Source organism: Pomacea canaliculata, linkage group LG11 (assembly GCF_003073045.1).
Source record: "Pomacea canaliculata isolate SZHN2017 linkage group LG11, ASM307304v1, whole genome shotgun sequence".
NCBI classification, from domain to species: domain Eukaryota; kingdom Metazoa; phylum Mollusca; class Gastropoda; order Architaenioglossa; family Ampullariidae; genus Pomacea; species Pomacea canaliculata.
The window spans coordinates 4,608,536-4,628,818 of NC_037600.1; the positions used below are offsets into that span (position 1 = coordinate 4,608,536).

The window sequence follows — 20,283 nt, forward strand, 5'->3', positions numbered from 1 at the left end:
ACAACGAAGATTTATCGCTCGCTTCTTCTCAACAGAAACAGGAGACAGAAATATGTTTTCTAATCTCACTATAATAATCTTATTTCACTTTCAAAAAAAGGTTTGGCCAACGACAATCACAATCAATAATTTTTGACAATGTTTTCGCAAAAGTTTATTTCGAGCGTAACATGGCAAAAAGATTTGTTTACAAACTGCATTATATTGCCAAACAAAGGAGCTTAAAAGTGCATCACAGTGTATGAGCTGTGGTACCATATATCATAAATTTTATAACTTCGTAAATTCAACCTGTAACAATTCAGTGCTTCATAAACAAAGCTGTCGTGAACTTTCTTCAAAAGTTGTGATCAAGGAACACTGCTAGGAAATGCTAGTTAAATAAGAATAACATTGAGATTATACCTGTGAACAAGCATTGCACATATCAATACAAAGGCTATAAGCTGTTAACTCGAAAATGACTTGCTTTTTTCTGTAAAAAAGAAAAATCCTTTAAATATATGTAAAAAGTCTTTTTCTTTAGCTAAATACAATTTTTTTTCCCTCACTAAAAACTTGTCATACTCTTCCCTAAGATTTTTTCAAAGAAGCGATGGTAACTATTTCTCCCTCTGCCCCTCTCCTGGTATCGAGAAGAGTGTGGCTCTTTTATGTTTTGGGTTGGTTTTTTTTTTTTTTGTTTTTTGTTTTTTTTTGTTTTTTTTTTTTGTTTTGTTTTGTTTTTTTTTTTTTTGTTTTTGTTTTGGTAATCTCAGCAGAAAGTCAATGACAATGACTAAACAAAAGATGTTTAGCTCTCGAGTAGTTGAGCTAACCGTGGACATAACTTCCGCTCAGCGGAAAATAAAAGAGTACATGTCCTAGACATAGTGACACAGAACTCCAGCCACTACACTTCTGACAGAATATCTTTCTCTCTTATTCTCTCGTTTACCTTCGAGGTGGCGTAACCCTGGATGCATAGATGCAAAATGACTGATGGTAACGCCGAGAGATGCTTACGGATGTAGATAGACATACGCACACATTTGTGTAGTTCACACACACACACACAAAGAAACCTAGCCATGGCAGTTTTAGACTTACATAAAAAAAGAAAAAGTAGTCTGATATTTTACAAGTTTATCCAGGTAAGAAGGAAGGCTATTCTACAACTAAAACTTGAACACCCTCACCCACCACCACCCTCACACACACCACCACCCTCACACACACATTTTTCAGAAACAGGTTAAATCTTCACAACCGCAGGAAAGCGAACTTGTAGGCAAAATGTTTCGAGGCACCCACGATAAAATCCTAGCTAGTCTGTAACAGGTGCAAAGCTGTTCTAGTTGTTTCATTATTCATGCAACCTCATGCACATCGCTTTCTCGCCCTGCACCTGGAGACGTTCTACAACGCACGCCGCCAGGTGTCAGTAGGTAAGAATTGCATATTGTGTGGCGTACATTAGCCTGGTATCAATTGTATTGTTAAAGGACTAGCAAGGTACACTTTTTGTAATGATTGGGTAAGACCCAGTGTAATATACTATTCCTCAAAATCTATGTGAATACTCCTCTTTGGTTATCGGCATACACGCCTTCAAGCACCACCCTCTACAGAATAAAGTTTAACACTGTATTTCATGATATACCTGATCAGTTTATATTCACAGGTGTTCCCTAGCCCTGACAAGTGCTCTATTCTGACCTCTGTGTTGTTTACCTCTTTTGTAGGCGTGTATCTTAAGAACAGAAAGGGAATATTCATCCATTTATGTAGAAATAATATCTTGCACTGGGCTTTTGTCGATCATTTAAAAACATTGCAATCTACTATAGTCCTTTAAGCACAATCTCGTTCCTGAAAATGAATACATAAATTCCTCTTGCAGCAGTCAAAAGTACAGACATGTTTACACTGCCACAAGAGCAGAAATATTTACGAATTTTAAATGCATAATTCCATCGCAAGAAGAAATAATACCGATTCTATACTTCATGGTTCAAGCATAAATGCTTACGACTTCAACCCACATCATTCTGTCGGAAAAAGAAATAATGAGCATGACACATTCACACTGCACACCTCTGCTACAAGCAGAGATGATTACATATTTACATTGCATGATCCTGCAGCAAGAATAAATAATGACCACTGCACACTGCAGATACTGTTTGCCGGCTTTCCCATGGATGTTTCTGAAATGCTATATCTAGTAGTGTCAGATTTTTCAATCGCCCGAAGCTATTCATACTCGATTTTTTTAATTTTGTAGAGAAAGAAAAAAGCTAGACGGTGCTGTGTACGTGCACAATTACTCAGCATCTCAAAGCCGTGTTCAAAGTACTTGCCACACAATCTTGCCATAAATGGTTACAGTGAAAAGTATTACTCACCAAAAATTAAGCTAAAGTTTACATTAAAAAGTATTTGCTGCAAAAAAAGCCAAAAAATAAACCAAGCATTGAAAATCTTTGTAAAAGGTCAAGAAACTGTGTCTCAGGACTGTAGGGGAAACGAAATGTATATGGCTCAGCGACCACGCAAAGAGGAAGGCGATCTTGAACTCTGACCTTCCACTATTTTTGTAGATGCAAGACATCAGCACACTATCTATGTATTTCTTTAGGAAGCCATCTTGACAACAATTATCAGCAAACGTTTTGCATTAAAAAAGAAAAAAAAACAAACAGTGAATCCATTGCATCAAACCCCTTCATGTCGCCTCAGATAGTTGCGAGAGAGTCAAAGTCTTGCTGAAAATACACCTTCTGCATGGCAGAAGACATCGGTTTCTCAGCGAAGCCGAACTGCTGGAATATATTGCTGGCATCCACACGCTTTGTGCAGAAAGAGATGCGGAACAGCCTCTCTTCATCCTCCTCCAGCCCGTGCCGCGCCACCTGCCTACCCACCCACGTGACCAGGCGCCGGAGGTGCGGCGCCAAGCTGGCGTCATCAGGGTCCCCGAAGATGTGGGTGGTGGTGCAGACGGCGCCGGTCATAGTGCAGTGGGAGCAGGCGGACAGCATCATCCCCTGCTGGCGACCTCCCCAACAGCGAGTCGCTCACCGAGATGAAGGTACCCAGCTTCTTTATAGTCTCGCGGTTCTCGGGTATCAGGCGAAAGTGCCAGCCGCCCACGAGAAAGTAGCCTTCTGGAAAGAGGTAGGCGCGGCCAGCCTCGTCCAGGAAGCCCATGAACCGGAAGAAGCTGTCCACGTCCAGTTCCGTCACGGCCTCTTCCGGTTGGTCGTTGGCATGGCCGAATGACTGCAGCGAGAGCCCTGTAGCTACTGTCGTGAAAATGAGAAAATCCTGCATCGAAAATAATAGTATTTACAATTTTACAAGTTTACATTTTTAGAAGGAGGAGTGACGAAGAATGACGACTGTGACGATGAGCTCACTGATGTCCAAGCTACTAAATACTACATGACTGTATCCGTGTATATTGTTTACAAACTCAGGTAGATATAAATATTACTGAGTGCAAAGAATGAAATTATTATTATTGTCCTCATCATTATAAGTATTCTTTAATATAGTTACTAATCAATCAAGTGTACTACTGACATAAAAAGATAGATTTATCATCTATCATTAAAAAAAATCCGATGAGCAATTTATTTTTGCACAAATTATTTTTCTTTTCAGATAGTGGGGTGCAATTATTTTTCAAATAACAGATTTAGGAAAAATGTGCTTTGCACCTAAACATTTAATGAAAAATGAAGCCCACAAGAGCTTTGGATTTATTTTAAATGTGTGGGACCAGGCCATTGTGGCATAAAATACATGTATCACACTGAAAGCATCGTTGCAGTATCTACTAAGGAAACAACCAAGATGTCTGACAATACAGTGGCTGCTGTCCATGGGTTTTACCCTTCGAAAAAGGATGTTACAGGATGCTTGTAACCTCGGCTTCGAGACCAATGCTGAAAGGTTGTTCATGGAGAAAAAGACGTCAACTGGCGCCCTCTGGCGGGTCGCAAACTCTCTGTAGATGGCGCGCAGAATGTGGATCAGGATACGGCGATTCCGAAACTCCGCCTTTATCCGAGCGGACCTTAGGGTCAAAGTTTGACCTCCGTCCGTGAGACAGCCGCCGTAGAAGCCTACCTGGAAAAATGACCACGAGAAGAAAAATAACTGTTCACCTGCACTAAAATCTCAGACGTTGACTGCAAGAAGAAATTTTGGTGATGTGCTCTAGAACCTTGAGGAGGCAAACCTGTGTTGTTCGCATCCTGGCCTAAAGGGAAATAATTACTAGTAAAAGTGACAGTTGTGGACAGATGACACCTTGTTTATTTTCAATGCTCATTTAATACAATTAGTTTACTGCTGCGCAAACTGCCAAAAAAAAAAAAAGTCGTTAGACACCGTCACACAAGCCTCTGAAGCTCGCTCTTAAAAGAAAATTTAAATATTCGCACTAGTCTGCACATTGTACAGAGAATTTGATTCTCTCTCTCTATCATAAACATTATGGACACAATGGTCGTACGAGAATCTTACTCCATTTGCCCGGCGTACCACTTACCACTTCACCGTCGACCTCTGCCAGAAAGTAAACATGGTTAGGATCTTCAATCACGTGATCGTAGGAGTAAGGGAGATAATCAAAGCCATGGAATGCGCCCGAGGCTGCTTCTAAGACAGCAGTTTTGTCCCCTTTCAGTGCTCGTCGGACTGTCACTTCAAGATGGTTGGAATTCTTATCAGTCATGTTGGTCGTCTGCACAGATGAGAACATGGATCAGGACACGGAAGCCTCTACTGGAACACGAGGAAAAAACCTCGACTACAGCTCTGTCCTAGCCTATATACCACTGGACCACGTGGCCCCTCTGACTTACATCAACTTGTCCTAACTCTATCGTGACCACATCTATGACCTAACTACCACCTCATACCAGCCCCCGACTGTCGCTACACCTGTCTAGCTCCCTCATTCAGCACCGGTGTCCAGTCGGTGGAAAGAAAACAAACGGGTGGCGGTCCCCCTTACGTAAGCTACCCGATTCCCAGGCTTAGTTAATACCTGGGGGAGTAAACATTCATAACCCTTTTGTACACATCCTGGTATCGCCCCAGGGCGAACGCTGCCCCTCTGTAATGTTTTTATTACTAGCTTCGGCCTTGTTTTTCTGGTTTTGAACCCGGCGGGTTCGTTACAGTCGGTTTGTTCACACACACGGATCGGGAAACCAATCGACTCATACACACATGTGCACAAAAATAAATATATCATGGACTTACCTATTCAGACACTAACAAATTAATACATATTCATTCGTGCATACACCTATATAATAGTTGCATACATATGGACACCTGCCTACATACATATACAGGCAGTCCTCGGGTTGCGTCAGCCCCGAGTTACGATGTTTTGTGGTTACATCTCCCATTGACTGTATAAACTATAAAGCCTTCGGTCGTAAACGTCCTAACGCGAACTTTGTGTTTCATTTCATTATTAAACTATTTTATGTGTTTTTTGATAATTACTGTTAGGATACAGTATGTACGTATGTTCCGACTTACAGCGAAATTCGGTTTAAGACGCGAAGTAGGAACGGAGCAGCGTCGTAACTCGAGGACTGCCTGTACAGGCACATACACACCTACAGACTCTGACATATGTATAAATACATACATGTACACACATAAATACACATATACACATGAATACATACATTTACAAACATGAATGCACTCTCCATCTCCCTCACACACACACACAAGAGAGTATATAGCTCTCACACATTAATCCAAAGATCCAGAAAATAAGTCTTATGCAGCAGCTTAAGGGGTTTTTTTCTTTGCCTTTTTGTAGAAAATTCTTTCCCTAAACCATTTTTAGAAAGCAGTAGCTCGTTACCAGTGCATGCTGGTTCGACTCCAGCTGCAATGGCGGCCATGCAACACGAGTCGTTCTCTCAAACGGATAACACTTGTCGACAACATTCCAGAGAGAGCCAGTGTCATTAGAATAAAGGTACTTTCGGGGAAAAAAAATAGCTGTTCGCGGACTGATCGATTAGACAGGATGCGGAACAGAAGGATATTTGAAGGCGCCGACAGCAACAAGAGCCTACTCACAATGCCAAGGCCAGTTAGACTAGAAGTGCCACATCCTTCATCCAGCTGAGCCAACAAACCATTTTCATCATTAACCTTTTCATATTTTTTTAAAGGGATAAATATAGCAAAGAACATACCGAGTGAAATGGCGGTGCTAATTTCGTAGACAGCGAGAAAGCTCAGCAAGCTCATTTTCCAAATAAATTATTGTGGTGCAGTAGCTGTCTGGCTTCAGTGCGCGAGTACCGCAAGAGAGTGAGAGAGTGACAGAGTGAGAGAGAGCCTCACGGGCTTTTTTTCTACTTATCTTCTAGCACGTTACCTAATGAGGTACAGTTGTAGATCACTGTCTCATACCTCTAGCCCTTTCATCAGTTTGCATTTATCCTGTTCGCCAGCCTTTTTCACCTCCCGAGCGAATGTGGGTCGACCTGCTTGCGTGGTTGAAGTGTTTCTCTCTCTCTCCCAGGCGAAATGCAAATATAAGCTTCGCCTGACCGCGCGCGCAGCGAGCGAGAGTTGCTGCGGTTAAGGTTGCGCTGACATCGCGCCTTTTTTTTTTTTTTTTTATCTCTGTCACAACTGGGCAACAAAGAAAGACCCTCTCTTCCCTTTTGAAAGGAAATCATTATACAAAACACACACAAAAATCTATAAATAAAACAGCTGGTAATTAGTACAGCCTTCCGGGCGTGAAAAAAATTCAGCGAATTCTAACGAGGATGTTTACATTCAATATATATATATTAATTTTATGCTTTCAATTCGAAAACAAATGAGTACAACGGCAAAACAGAACTACAGCACTGCCAACAATGAAGCCATATAAATAAAGTGGAATTGTGTGTGATCGTTCTCTTTGAGTAGTCCCATCGATTACCAATGAGGGAAAGATATAATCTTGTCAGTAGCAGGAAGAATGGATCTGGTTTCAAATTTTCTGTGGTTTGATGTACTAAATATATAGTAGTGTACAGGTTTCAAGGTAACTTTAATTGACATCTGTAATGTTTAAGTACTCTGATTCTAACATGAGCTTCTTTTTTTCCCACTATAGGAATCAGATCATCATGCATTTTAAATAACATAATATTTATTTTTAATTTTTACTTACAAAGTAAATTCTTTACTGATCAAAAAATCAACATTTTGAAAAAAATCTTTAATGTTTGAAAAAGATAACAGATGAACATAATAGCTTAAACGGTTCAAGATGTTATAATTTGTGTATCGACAAAAATACATTTAACAAATAACTGAGAAATGAGAAATATATTTTTATCGATATATTCCTGTCTGAACAAACGATCTCTTACTCAGACCACAAATTTCCTAAGCTGTCTGCAGTATCTGCAAGCTTTCATGGCAATTAGTCAAACTATATATATATTCGAAGGCTACTGGTGTCAGGAGAAGTACCGAGCTAATGCTAGACCTCACAGCTACCGCACCACCTCTCTTCTCTGCAAGAAGAAGAAATGGCCTCAGCTTCCTGTTCTCGATATCCTAATTTTATCATCCCTTGCAACCTGGATACGGTTCCATCATAGCCGGAAAATATTATGATACATTCGTTACCTGCCTCGTTCCTGCTTCAGTGAATCAAGTTCGCTGTGTTGGTGGAAGCTACTGGTCCTGTTGCTCGTCACCATGACCTTTTCTACACGCGGTCCGTCACGAAGGGGGTCGCTGGCTGCATGGTTTTGCATGTGGGGAGGGGCGAGTGCTAACTGTCGGAACGGCGGGCTGTTCTTGGAACAGCGCGTATCGCTAGGCAACGCTTTGTTCGGTGGGACGACGCACCCTTTGCTGCACTTCGGGTGGTGACGGGAAGAGGGTGAGAGGCGCACGCGACTTCATGCCACGAGGGATGTAGCAGCCAAACGTCATTTTCCAAAGCAGGTGAAAATCAAGATCTGAACCGAATGACCAAGCTTTCTGCAAAACAAACCAAGAGGCACGTATCCGTCCATCCTCTCACGTGACTACGAGGTAGAGGCCCTCGCAAGAACGCACCATGGAAGGAGAGATCGAGTCGCTTGCATTGCTTTCACCAACTAGGATATAATGACAATAAAAACACGCTTTTCTCTGAAAGCCATAATCGCGATGGAACAGCAAACGAGAATCCTGAAGAGGGAGGAGAGGCAGTCGGGTTGCCTGATGGAATCGTCCCGAGCCGACAGTCGAGGCTTATTATCATGTCTGTCTGTCTCTCCGCTTTTCTCCTTATTTGGCGATGCGGCTGCGCATGCCATCGACAGCTGCTCCCCTCCCTGTCCCGTTCGCCTCCTGCTGCCACCACCTCCACCCATTCAGCCATCGCTAGCACGCGTGTGTGAGCAAAACTCATTCGCTCTCTCACTGTCGTCCCTCACTCCATCTGGTGCCGAGTGAATGTAGGTCAAGCGTTCAATGGACCAGGGAAATCTGAGGACACATCAATGGGAAGGTGAATGCATGTAGGTTAGGATTTTTATTTGATAGGGCAATAGGGCATACAATGCCTGCCCCCACCTAAAGGTAAAGGTCGCTCCCTGACCTTTTTTTTTAGGTCGTTTGAGGAATGAGGTGTTAAAGACCGCATTTTTTTCTGGGGGCTAGCTTTGTGTGTGTGAGAGAGAGAGAGCAGTATCAACTCTCCTCGCTGCATTACCCTTTTCCATCACGGGGGCAATGAACAAGGGTATGTAGTTCCGCTTCGTATATCGTCACGGCCTGCTGAGCGGTGAAGTGAATTGTGGGAAATGTAAGTGGTACCAGAACTGTGCGATGACAGGGGAAATTAACCCTTTGAGTGGGAATATTATTGATGAGGAATTATGTGGTATGCATGTATGTCAATGATAACCAAATAGAAATTAAAAAAAAAAAACAACAAACAAACTAGCCGCCCGGACATTTTATGAACAGGTGGGACACGAGGTCAAAAGCGGGACTGTCCCGCCTAAATCGGGACGTCTGGTCACCTTAGATATGGTGAACATGCAAGCACATTCCTAAATATGACATTTTAGCTCCTCTTCAATCTTTGCTGCTTTCGTCTTTCGACAGAGTTTGGTTTATAGTGATCGCAGCTGATGTTACAAGTCATGATTCTAGAAGGGTACACCAAAAACATCATGTGTATGATCTGATTGATGATGTAGAAATAATAGACATAATATAAAACATCCAGTAGAGGTTCCGATTGTTGGTTTCATTTCCACCCTCCCAAAGTTTATATATTCCACAGATTAATTGGAATATAAAGAGATTGAGTCATCTGTGTTTTCTATATTCTCCAACCCTTCATCCAGAATTATAGTGCGGACCATCATCTCAGTCACGGCGTACGGGTCAGCATTGGCGGCAGGTCGTCGCTCCTCCAGGTAGCCGCAGCCGTCCAAATTCACCTGCAGACCACAGACAACACATACCAAAACATAAAATACACGCACAAACGTTTTATAATTATTTTTGCATTTGTAAGATTTCAGGCTTCAAGTTTATTCGTTAAAAAAATTCGTGAAACAAATTACTGCAATTGCCTAGCGATTATGAGACCGATTTAAGTAAATTTCTTCCTGTCCGTCAAATAAAAATATGTCACATGTTTGTCCAGCTTTCATCTGTTCTATCAAATTTCTTTTGTAAAAGACAAGTATTTATCTCGCCGTTGTTTTGTTTGTTTGTCCCTCAATGATTAGTCCTGTATGTATCTGGTCGTGCGTGAAATGCGTGTATCTCACCTGTCTGGGGATGCGAACGCTGGCAGTCCTGTCGGCCACACCCCACCGGAACTCATCGATCTTGCATGTCTCGTTCATACCAGTCAGACGCTTCTTATTGTCCTCCCCTTCGTGAGCGTCGTACACCCTGATGTGTTCCGGAATTCGTAATTTCAACTTCTCTATGGCTTCATGGATGTCTCTACATAAAGACAAATGCTTGATTAATGTTTAGGTGGCTTTGGACTGAGCACTTAGCCTGGAGTTAAATATATATATATGCCTACAAATATTTCCATGTGCAGAAAGCATTAATATTGTGCTGTCACGTGCGCACGTTTCGTTTTATGGTATTTGCTACTCAGATTTTGTTTTCAATAAAAACTGTGTATGCCAAACAGTGGTGCTTCTTAAGATAAATTACCGGCTGATAAAATGATTTTATTAAATTTGCCTTGAGACCTTTACTACGGGGTTTTACTCGCTCTGACTCGGTCGACTAAAAGGCTTCGCGAATAAGGTCTCTATAGACAGTAGAAAAGAAATGATTAAGACTTAAGCTGACATTAATCCTTTAAGCTCCCTCATCGTCTTGGTGCTGAAGTTACAGTGAGCGCCGGCGCCGTTCCAGTTGCCGTACATGGGCTTTGGGTCAAGGGTGACACTGCAGCCAAAGTCCTCGGCGATGCGATGAAGAAGGTAGCGCGCCACCCACAGCTGGTCGCCCATCTCTATACTCTCGCATGGTCCTACCTGGAACTCCCACTGCAATCAAATATTTTGTTTCTTTAAGAACAAATAATTTTCCATAAAATTCCACAGAAGGTATTTACAGGGCTGGTTGACTGGCTGTGATATAGCATTGCTGACTCGACGTAAAACACAATCTATTCCCCTCCTCCTTACACACACAAACCCATCCACCCACTTCCACCACCACCCCCACCAGCATCCCCTTATCTTATGTAAAATAAAGCTTTTATTAAGTGTTCTATATGCAACACACAGTATGGTGAAATTTTTGACAGTGAAACAGGGGCTTTGCAGATTAAAGTCTGGAAGTTTCCAATTTGTTTTTGGAATGATCAGCCGAATTGGCACTAGTTTTGGATCAGGTAACTGGAAAAAAATTTTCCCAGAGTATGAAAAAGACCAAGAGAACTAGAAAGTTAGGTGGGTGTGGGGAGAAAGTAGCGTTGACACGACTGACCTGCGAAGGCATGACCTCGGCGTTGATGCCGCTGATCTTGATGCCGCAGTACATGCAGGCCCGGTAGTGCGCCTCCGCCACATCACGGCCGTGAATAAGGGTGGGGCCGATACCACAGTAGTAGGGACCTGCCACACCGTCATTGCTTTTACTATTAGGTTTATTCTAAAATGTTCGATTGTTGCTGGCCCCACAGTTATTGATTTTTATGTGTTAATTATTGTTCCGTACTTCCTCATATTATACAGTAATGTTGACATAAGATAGTTGCAGTCGTAAATCGTAAACGCAGGTATTGTCACTGACTTAAGAAAGACCGAGGAACAGAACTCTTCTAAATAAGTACTGGAAATTCAGGACCCAGTTACATCAAAATTTTTACCCTGAGGTGCCGGATATCCGTTCCGTGGCCACCCTAGGGGATACTTTTCCATGTCTAACAAAGTGTACTCCTGCTCAATGCCGAACCACGGTTCCTGGACCTTCACCCTGGGGTCATCCATAACACGTTTACAGGAAGCCCGTCTGTTTGATTCTGAGAATTAAAAAAGAGAGTGGGTGGTTTTTAGCAAACAATTTGCAGATTCAACAAAATATGTCACATTAAAACAATACGCAGTACAGGAAGAATGGAAATATTTGTATTTATTACAATAAAGCAGCACACAATGTTACTATGTAGAGGAAACAAATGGCCAGCCACTTTTGATTTATAGCGTTTGATATTTTGAAATGTGTTTTTGAAAGTCTCAGATCTTTAAATACCTGTAAGTGCTTTCTTTTCTTTCTTTTTTTTTTCTTTTTTTAGGCCACGTGGCTTAGCTCAGTATAAAAGAGTTTCTCGAAATGTTATTTTATTCTCAAAGCACATGCTTAAAAGTGCACTCAGAGGGGTCATTAACGTTTATGGATACGCCTAATTAACATAAGGTACCAGATTTTCCATTGGCCCTGTGGAGTAATAGCATAGTGCCATATCCCCATATAATTATATTTCTATTTATTTTTAACAATACACTTTGGTTTATCAACATAAAGGATCCAGTTTGGTGTGATTTGGTTCATTTTGTTCATGATTATACTTCTTTTTGTCCTGCGGTACGAGGAAATAGTGTTTGTTGTGTAGAGTTATCGAGTTTTTTTGTGTGCTCATGTAATTTACAAGGAAATTTGGTATCTGTAATATATATATAATGAGGCCAGATGTGGTTACAAAGGTGTCAAACTTACCCACAGGTTTGCGATTCTCGCAGTCAAGCACCTCACATAACACCAGCTTGTTGGGTCCACGTCTAAAAGGGTCCGGGTAGATGGCCACAGGCTTAATAAAAGTGTCTGAGGATTTGGGGTCAGCTTGCCCAGTGCTTGACCCATCATAATTCCAGGTCAAGCACTCTGAAAAAAACTCTTATTAGTTAAATAAGAACACAAGAAACATTTGTGCCGCGAAAAAAATGGGTATGAGAGGGAGGGAAAGATATTACAAAGTATAATCATAATATGTACTCATCGACGAAGATGACAAGAAAATTAAAAATATTAAAAGATCAAAATTATAAACACGTAGTACGTACATGAGGTACAAACTGATTCTTCCTGTCTTATACACTCTCTCTTTCTCTCTCTCACACAAACACAATCATCCCAATAAACATGTATACCTCCAGGCCCTGCAGGCACCTTATACTCAGTCCTACATTTGCTCCGAAGCGTCTGCCCCGTGGAGTCGATCCAGATGTACTCGAGCTGTACGGGGTAGCCGGACTTCCGCTCGGGTTCTGTGGGACCCTCCTGGGGTAGTGTCAGGTAGTGCTGCAGCAACTGCTTGTTGGAGCCTAATGGGTAAGTGGTGCTGATCAAAGACATCTTTGATTATCTGGATCTGACAAAATACATACTATAAATGACTTACAGTACTTCCTTCTTAACTGCGCTCATATTGTCGAATATTGAGGTATGTTTACCTAATTTGTTACGACTGTTCAGTAAAAACTTGCCATAGTACCACGATCGGCAACGTGCTCAAAGAAAGTAAACACATTGTTCCTGTAACATTAACGAAACCAACATGTGAAGTCCACCGTCACGTACAAAAAGAACAACAAAAAGATATCATATATACACACACACGTAGGGGACGGTGAGAAAGAAGTTGAAAGAACAGAGAAGTGCAGATGACCCAACATATATTCACTTGACTACTACAAATAGGACAAAATAGAAAGCAAATGACCAAAAGATAAAAGATTAGACCAAGCCATAGAAATGCATAACAAATTCAGGATAATACTTCAAAAGATTTTCTCTGTAGTTGTCTCTGACTTATATGCGTCCGCGTGAATGTGAGAGAGAGAGAGAAATCGCGTCCACTCATATAAAGTCGTGCTGGCGCTACAGAAAAAGAAATGAAAGTCCACTAATATGATACAGAGGATCGAGTAGCTTCAGTCAAATATAATCTAAGGTCTTTGCTCCATCAATAAAGCAGAGATCTGAATAAATTTTGATACAAATCTCTCAATATATAATTAGCTACATCATACTCTATACATTTCTGACAAACACTTGCTAATTTTGCAATACCATCGTCTCAACGATACGGCGGTGGTCCCGTAAAAATGATTGCAAGATTGCAGTTTACTACCATTTTACATTAACAATAAATTTTCATGCATTTTTTTTATTCAAAATACATTATTTTGTACTTAATCTCTTTAAGTTTCATTTTACGTATTCTTTAACTTGCGGATAAGTGCTGAACACTTGCTAACCAGTTACTGAGAGGAGTTTATGGTGCTTGCTGAACAGTTCACACTCTCCACTAAGTTCAAAGCCGTGGGACTGTGTAAATTAAAAGAACTATAGACTTACCGTCCTTGTCGTAAATCGAGAGTTCAATTGCGTGCTGCTATATTCTATTCTCCTTTTATAAACACTAAAATGCATTCTCGAGAAATGAAAGGCTTATCATTCACTGCATATCTACATATGAAGGTCTACATACCTGCATCACTGATAACAGTTTCTCACCTGTTTGTTGTTTTTTTTAAACAATATAATCACCTGGGGCTGATAATCATAGTCCTGTTCCAAGGTTCTTCGGTGAGTATATTATCAGTAAGATGATAATGTTAGGACAGTTGCTCTCCCATTATTTGTCCTTCCTGAAAAATGCAACCCTATAACTCTGAGCAACGAGGACCAGGATCGAGAGCCTATATACTTAGGCGGGAAAGTGTAGCCACGCTGACTTGTAAGTGACCGCGCCAGTGCGGTCACTGATAACAGATTCTCACCTGTTTGTTATATGATAACCCAAATGGGACTGACAATCGTATTTTCGTGTTCCAAAGTCCTTCAGAGCATACGTACATTATCAGTAAAGGTGTAAATTTTAGAACACTGTTTCTCGTGAATTAAGTATTCCTGAAAAATGACACATTTTTTTTAACTCTGAGGCAGCAGCTTATAAATGAGTAATAAGCTGATAAATTAGTAAACGTTTTATTATTTACTATCAGAAATGAATAATCCAGTGCCTTCAGTTTCGATAACTTTACCAACTTCGTCATTAGAGACAAAAATTAATCTGCCAGAATTGTTTGTCAGTTAGTTGTCTTACAGTCATTTCTGAGACGTATTGGTCAATTCTAGTCAAGATCTACATTAGGATTGTAAAGGAACACCATCTTTAGCTGTTAACTCGATCATGACTCACATAATGGGAGACGATAAGTACTTTTGAAGTTCTGGGCACGGTAAGAGCAAAGTTTGAAATCTGAAGATTTTATTATTGCTTGGACATTGACTGACAATCCAGAACAGTTCCAAAAAAAAAGAAAATAAATAATAAAAAAATAAAATCACAAAAGGTCCATTTGATCCATGCAATGGCACGTACAATACCATTATATCATCATCACAATACTACCATCACCACCACAATTATCATCACTGTTTCACTATTACCAATATCATCATCAACACTGCATTATCATAACAGGCATCACTGCTACCATCAGCAAAAAAAGGCAAAACCAAGACACTACAAGGACATGCCTCTTGTACATATTTATTCAGCACACAACATATCAGGGTAGTTCTCTTTTATTTCTCGATAATATTATCTGTTATACACAGGGAAAGATTTGTAAAAGTAGTGTAAGAGTTTGTCAATGTTCTGGCATGTGAACGCACGCGCACAAACACCATCCCTGTATAAACGACAAAGCACAAATCTCCTGTCATTAAGCTGACGGGTACATATCTGGGAAGTATCCAAGCCCTCTCATGAAAGGTCTGATCACAAGCGTAGAAGAACACTTGAACATCATCTACTAATCCTCATCCAATCCTTATTATCCTCTTCCTCCTCATCATCATCAGTTTTCCTTTTAAGCCTCTGGTCCTTTACTTGTGTGGTTAGCGCCAGTCATATTCTGGGTGGATCCCACATATTACATATTCAGCCCCCCTGAAATGATTCGCAAATTCATACCTTGAGTTAAAGCACCTCTCAAAGTAACACAGATTCCAAATGAACTAATAGAAAGTAACTTCCCAATCATACATGTAAAATCAGAATATAAAGATACATGTATGTCACACTATCAATGTCAACATTCTTGTCACTCATGCTCACACACACTATTTCTCAAAGACCATACATTAAAGCACAAGCCACTTCAGACCAACATCCATTGCTTGTCCCTGCTAAACAAATACAGCTGATCATCTGCCATTTTAGCACTGCTCGAGATGAGACACAAATGAAGAAGCACACACTAAGGACTTTATAGAGCAACACCTATATATCAAAGCTTGGAAAAGTGTACTAAGCCCCACAACCAGACTCCAAGGCAATATATGCAGTCTCACTTGTCCCAGAGTTCTCATGCATCATTTGTTCCAATCTTAGTTTACATTTTTAAATACTTCTCACCTGTTACTTCCAAAACTGCACCTGTGATGAAGCTACTTTTGTCGGATGCCAAAAATACGCAGGCATCAGCTATCTCTGTAAAAGATGACATGCACATCAATTTTTCTTCAAGGGGCTGAGTAGTTTGTTGTACTGAACTTTACATAATCACGGGAAAAAAAAAACCCCAACTGTGCACCCCAATAGTCCTTTAATGTCGTATCATCCCATGCCTGTGTGGTACAATGCTAAGACTGCAAAGTCAAGTCTCTACCTTCAGGTTTTCCCATACGCTGGAGTGGTGTGACATATAAAATCATGTTCATGACCTTCTCTGGCACCACTTGTGTCATTGGTGTCTCAATGAACCCTGGAAGGATGGTGTTGACCCTAATGTTGAACCTGTAGAATACAAAAAAGCTTAAAAACCAGCTTTGTTTGAGCCTTACATCAGTATAATATCTTTTTCTGAAATCAAACACAGCTGCATTACTTCAGTACATTCATGGCAATATTCCCTTAGTACATTTACAGCTACATTCCCTCAGTAAAAAAAAATGAAACAAGGACATATCCACTGCATAACCGATCACTATACACACTGTATTTTGCTATAATGCTATACCATTACTATATTGCTATATAAACACATCATCATCATCATCATCAAACTCTTCGTGCATCAGGTTGCACATAAGGCCTCGACCAGAGTCCACCACCAATGTCGATCGGCTGAAACCCGCTCTATAAATACAGCATACCCTATTTCTCTCTTTCACATGTGTCAAAGACAGACAGAGACAGCACAGTACCTAGCAAGTTCTTTGGCTGCAGTCTTAGTGAAACCTATCACACCAGATTTGGATGCTGCATAGGCGGCCTGACCCAGGTTACCTGTCTATCACATAAACATACTTTACTCATAGTCTTAACAGAAAATAAATGTTCTTCACTAGCATGTGTGGTAAAGTTAATCAAAATCACCTTCTTTCAGGAACAATGACTGTTTGTATTCAAATAATACAAGATAATAACACTTAGCTTTGACTAAAACAATATATGATGTCAGTTAGCAAGCTTCTTGCTACTTCTGTATCAAGCTCAGGATCCTGTAAAGCAATGTACTAAACAAACTACATAATGATACTTGCTCCGTATGACGTAACCTTTTCTTCTTACTTTTTGGGCTAATATGGTTATTCATTCCATCAAGTCAACAGATTTCTTGGGCTAGATTATGCAGCAAAAGATTTGACTAGGTGGAGTTTTGTTGCAAACATCACAGCAATAATCCAAAACACTAGAAATTTTCTGGACAATGGAAGCACTCCATGTTTGTCTAGCATTGGAGGGGAGGGGTTTTCAGGTATCTCTCCTCTCACAGCGACACTAGTTTATATAACTGTTATGTAAATACTTTGGCCGACTTGATAAAATGTTTATCCATATTAGTCCGGCTAAGCAAGGCCAATAAAACGAAGGGAAACCACTGAACACGAGCTCACCTTGCCAACAATACTGGATATATTGATGATTGAAGCTGTCTTTAGTTTTGCATCTACTATAGCTCTGGACACTGCTTGGTTGACTAGAAATGTGCCCTGTGACATTAAAAAGAAAAAAGATCTGTGAGAAAATGCCTAGGTTTCCTTACCTAAGATGCATGTTTAGAGCCATTCTGCTCTTATCTGTGACCAGTAATAATCCTTCAGAGAGTGCTCTTAATAAGATGTTTTATTTAAAAAAGTATACTCACACAAATTTTTCCCTTTTAAAAACTAAATCAGAAAATGCGCCAAGAAAAATATAACTCAATTTTACCTTTATAATTTTATGAAAATGCCTTAAAAGCAGGGTTTCTACTGCTATAGATAAAAAAAACCAGGTGGTCTTTAAATGTACACAGATTAAAAAAAAAATTGTTGTTCTTCATTTTTACTTTTAAATTTACGTTGATGACATCATCAAAAGATTTTTCATCCAGCTTTAGCAAGAAGTTGTCTCGTGCAATGCCAGCAGAATTGACAGCAATACATGGAGGAACTGCAAAGTCCTTGCACACTGACGACAGCATCGCAGTCACGCTTTCCCGTGAGGACACATCAACTGCATATGCTTGACTTTTGACTCCTGAAATTAAAAATTTTCATATGGTTTTATTTTATGTCACATGAAATATAGCATAGTAAACCTTGTTTCTTGTGTATGAGCTGTTGGTGCACAGAACCTGTCTGTAGGTTTAACTATCATTCATTTGATCAAGATCAATTAAAAATTTTGTTTGCATGTATTACACATATATGTAGAAATTATGATAGGATCTCATATGTTACTATCTCCATTCTCTATTTAATAGCCCAACAGAAGGCTTATAATTAGGTGAATGTAAAAGCCACAGTCTCCAGAACTGGACATCGTCAACTAAATTTTGCACGCAGAATGAAACCACAATGCCCAGTTTATTTATTGTTCCAGGTTTTCTGACAACAGCTAAGATAAACCTGCTATAGTAAGCTACAAGTAAAGGTTCCATAGCCTGGCAGTCTGATGCAAATTGTGATTTACTATGTGTACAGCCTGGAATATGGAAGGCAGAGTCCTATACTCTTGTTCAATCCCCCATAACTTTCCCTAATAATTCAGATACAGCTGGTTGGGTAGAGGGAGCTTGTTTGCTAACAGGCCCATGCTCCAACTAGCAGGCTTTTACTTTAAACATGAATGCATACACTTCCAGAATAAACCCATCTTCGTTTTTGTTTGAAAGAAATTCCAAGTATCTTCTGATGGGACTGACTGTATAAAGCAGAAACATTGTTACAAGCATTATGAATAAAAAATGCACCACATCTCAACCTGAGTCAAGAAGTGACACCGTTTCATCAGCCTGCTGCCTGTTAACATCTGCAACAGCTACTGCAGCCCCTTCCTTAGCCAATGCCTGGCACACAGCACGACCAATGCCACTGCCACCACCTGTAAGGTAAACAAAAAGTTAAAGGTAACCCTGTACAATTCAGTAATTAGGGAGTAAGGTGTTAGAAACTACACTCTGGATCAGCTTTCCTTCTAGGGATGGGGCCAGCTTCTTCTCCCTTGGTGGCTTTCCTTCCCCAACCTTTGTGTGCTTATTCAATATGTAGATCAGTAAAGGGAAGTATCAATTTGTTCAGTGTCTACTTCTATTGCCTCAGATACCAATGCATCTAACTACTTAACTATAAACTTCCCCACTCCCCACTTCTACTTCCATCAGGCAGAGATTAAGACATCAGAGGGATTTTGCCAAAAGTGCAAGTTTGACCATGGTCAGACCAGATAAATCAGGTATATAAAAGGTCCAGTAATATGTTAATGTATGTGACTTGACTTGTGCAGATATGTATGCTTGTATGTATGTCTGTAGAGGCCACCATATTACAGTGTAGCTTGACATTCTTAAGGCTTAGACCTGATACATTTTGAATCCAAAGGATGCACCTGAATCAGGTCTCAGACTTGTGCAGGGGGAGTAAGGGTGGCTATTATCTCCCTTAGCGACCTTTGCCCTCAGGCGGAACATCGGAATCTCTTCGAAATAAAAATCCTGACAACTTTAGAGATGTTACACTGTCAGTTTGTTTACTGAATACTGGAGGTGACGTGCAAATCAAACCAGCAAGTCAATAATTAAAAATTCTATACCTAATCATGCGGCGAAACTGACACAGTGGTAGTATATATAGTACTAAATTCTTTCAGGTGAGTTGAGTGTTAACAAAATCCCTTTCTGAGACAGCAGTAATTTTATTCGAGTTCTAAATTATGACTGCTAAATTATTGTTAAATTGCGAGATCGAAACACTATGTCACAAAAGTTACCTGTTACTAATGCAAGGCGTCCCACTAGCAGACGAGCCATTGCTACACACCAGCGACAGTAACGGGAGGCCACTCTGGCTTACTGTTGATGTTGATGTAGAGTTATGTCCCAAGAAGACTTGCAATTCATCGCCCAGTTTTGATTCCGTTCACCAAGTTCTCTGTGATGGGGACAAAAAAGAAAACAAAACAAAACAAAACAGTAGTTGATAACTATTTCCACCATCCCATCATCCGCGGAAATAAAAGTGATGTTATCAACACTGTTAAAATACCATGGGCGTGTTTGATCACCTCTACCCCGTCCCCACCCTATCATGGAAAACGGTAAACTCAGCAATACATGCTATAGCAAAATGCAAATACTCAGTGCAATCGCAAACAGACTGCCAGAGAAAGAGACTGTAAAAGAAGAGAAAGCATATAAACATGAAATGATAATCATGCTCATGATAATGAAATTTATTACTAAATTTGTTGTATTGAACAAGAAT

General features: G+C 40.4%; 2 protein-coding genes across 2 annotated transcripts; both read right to left on the bottom strand.

Moving 5' to 3' along the window:
* Positions 1-137: 137 nt before the first annotated feature.
* On the bottom strand, positions 138-13,954 carry LOC112575231 (glutamine synthetase-like). Its single transcript, XM_025256932.1, has 10 exons — positions 13,879-13,954; positions 12,669-12,889; positions 12,238-12,402; positions 11,390-11,542; positions 11,008-11,135; positions 10,363-10,562; positions 9,819-9,999; positions 7,666-9,482; positions 4,541-4,735; positions 138-4,116 (listed from the first exon to the last, which is right to left on the bottom strand). Exons 2-8 carry the CDS (start codon positions 12,871-12,873, stop codon positions 9,324-9,326), a joined length of 1,191 nt encoding a protein of 396 aa, XP_025112717.1. The 5' UTR covers positions 12,874-12,889; positions 13,879-13,954; the 3' UTR covers positions 138-4,116; positions 4,541-4,735; positions 7,666-9,323.
* A 1,105-nt stretch (positions 13,955-15,059) lies between these two features.
* Positions 15,060-19,944, bottom strand: LOC112575234 (estradiol 17-beta-dehydrogenase 8-like). The gene is made up of 8 exons (XM_025256934.1): positions 19,790-19,944; positions 18,785-18,904; positions 17,868-18,058; positions 17,434-17,529; positions 16,741-16,826; positions 16,203-16,330; positions 15,950-16,024; positions 15,060-15,481 (listed from the first exon to the last, which is right to left on the bottom strand). The coding sequence occupies exons 1-8, from the start codon at positions 19,827-19,829 to the stop codon at positions 15,465-15,467; spliced, it is 753 nt and encodes a 250-aa protein (XP_025112719.1). The 5' UTR covers positions 19,830-19,944; the 3' UTR covers positions 15,060-15,464.
* Between the last annotated feature and the right edge of the window lie 339 nt (positions 19,945-20,283).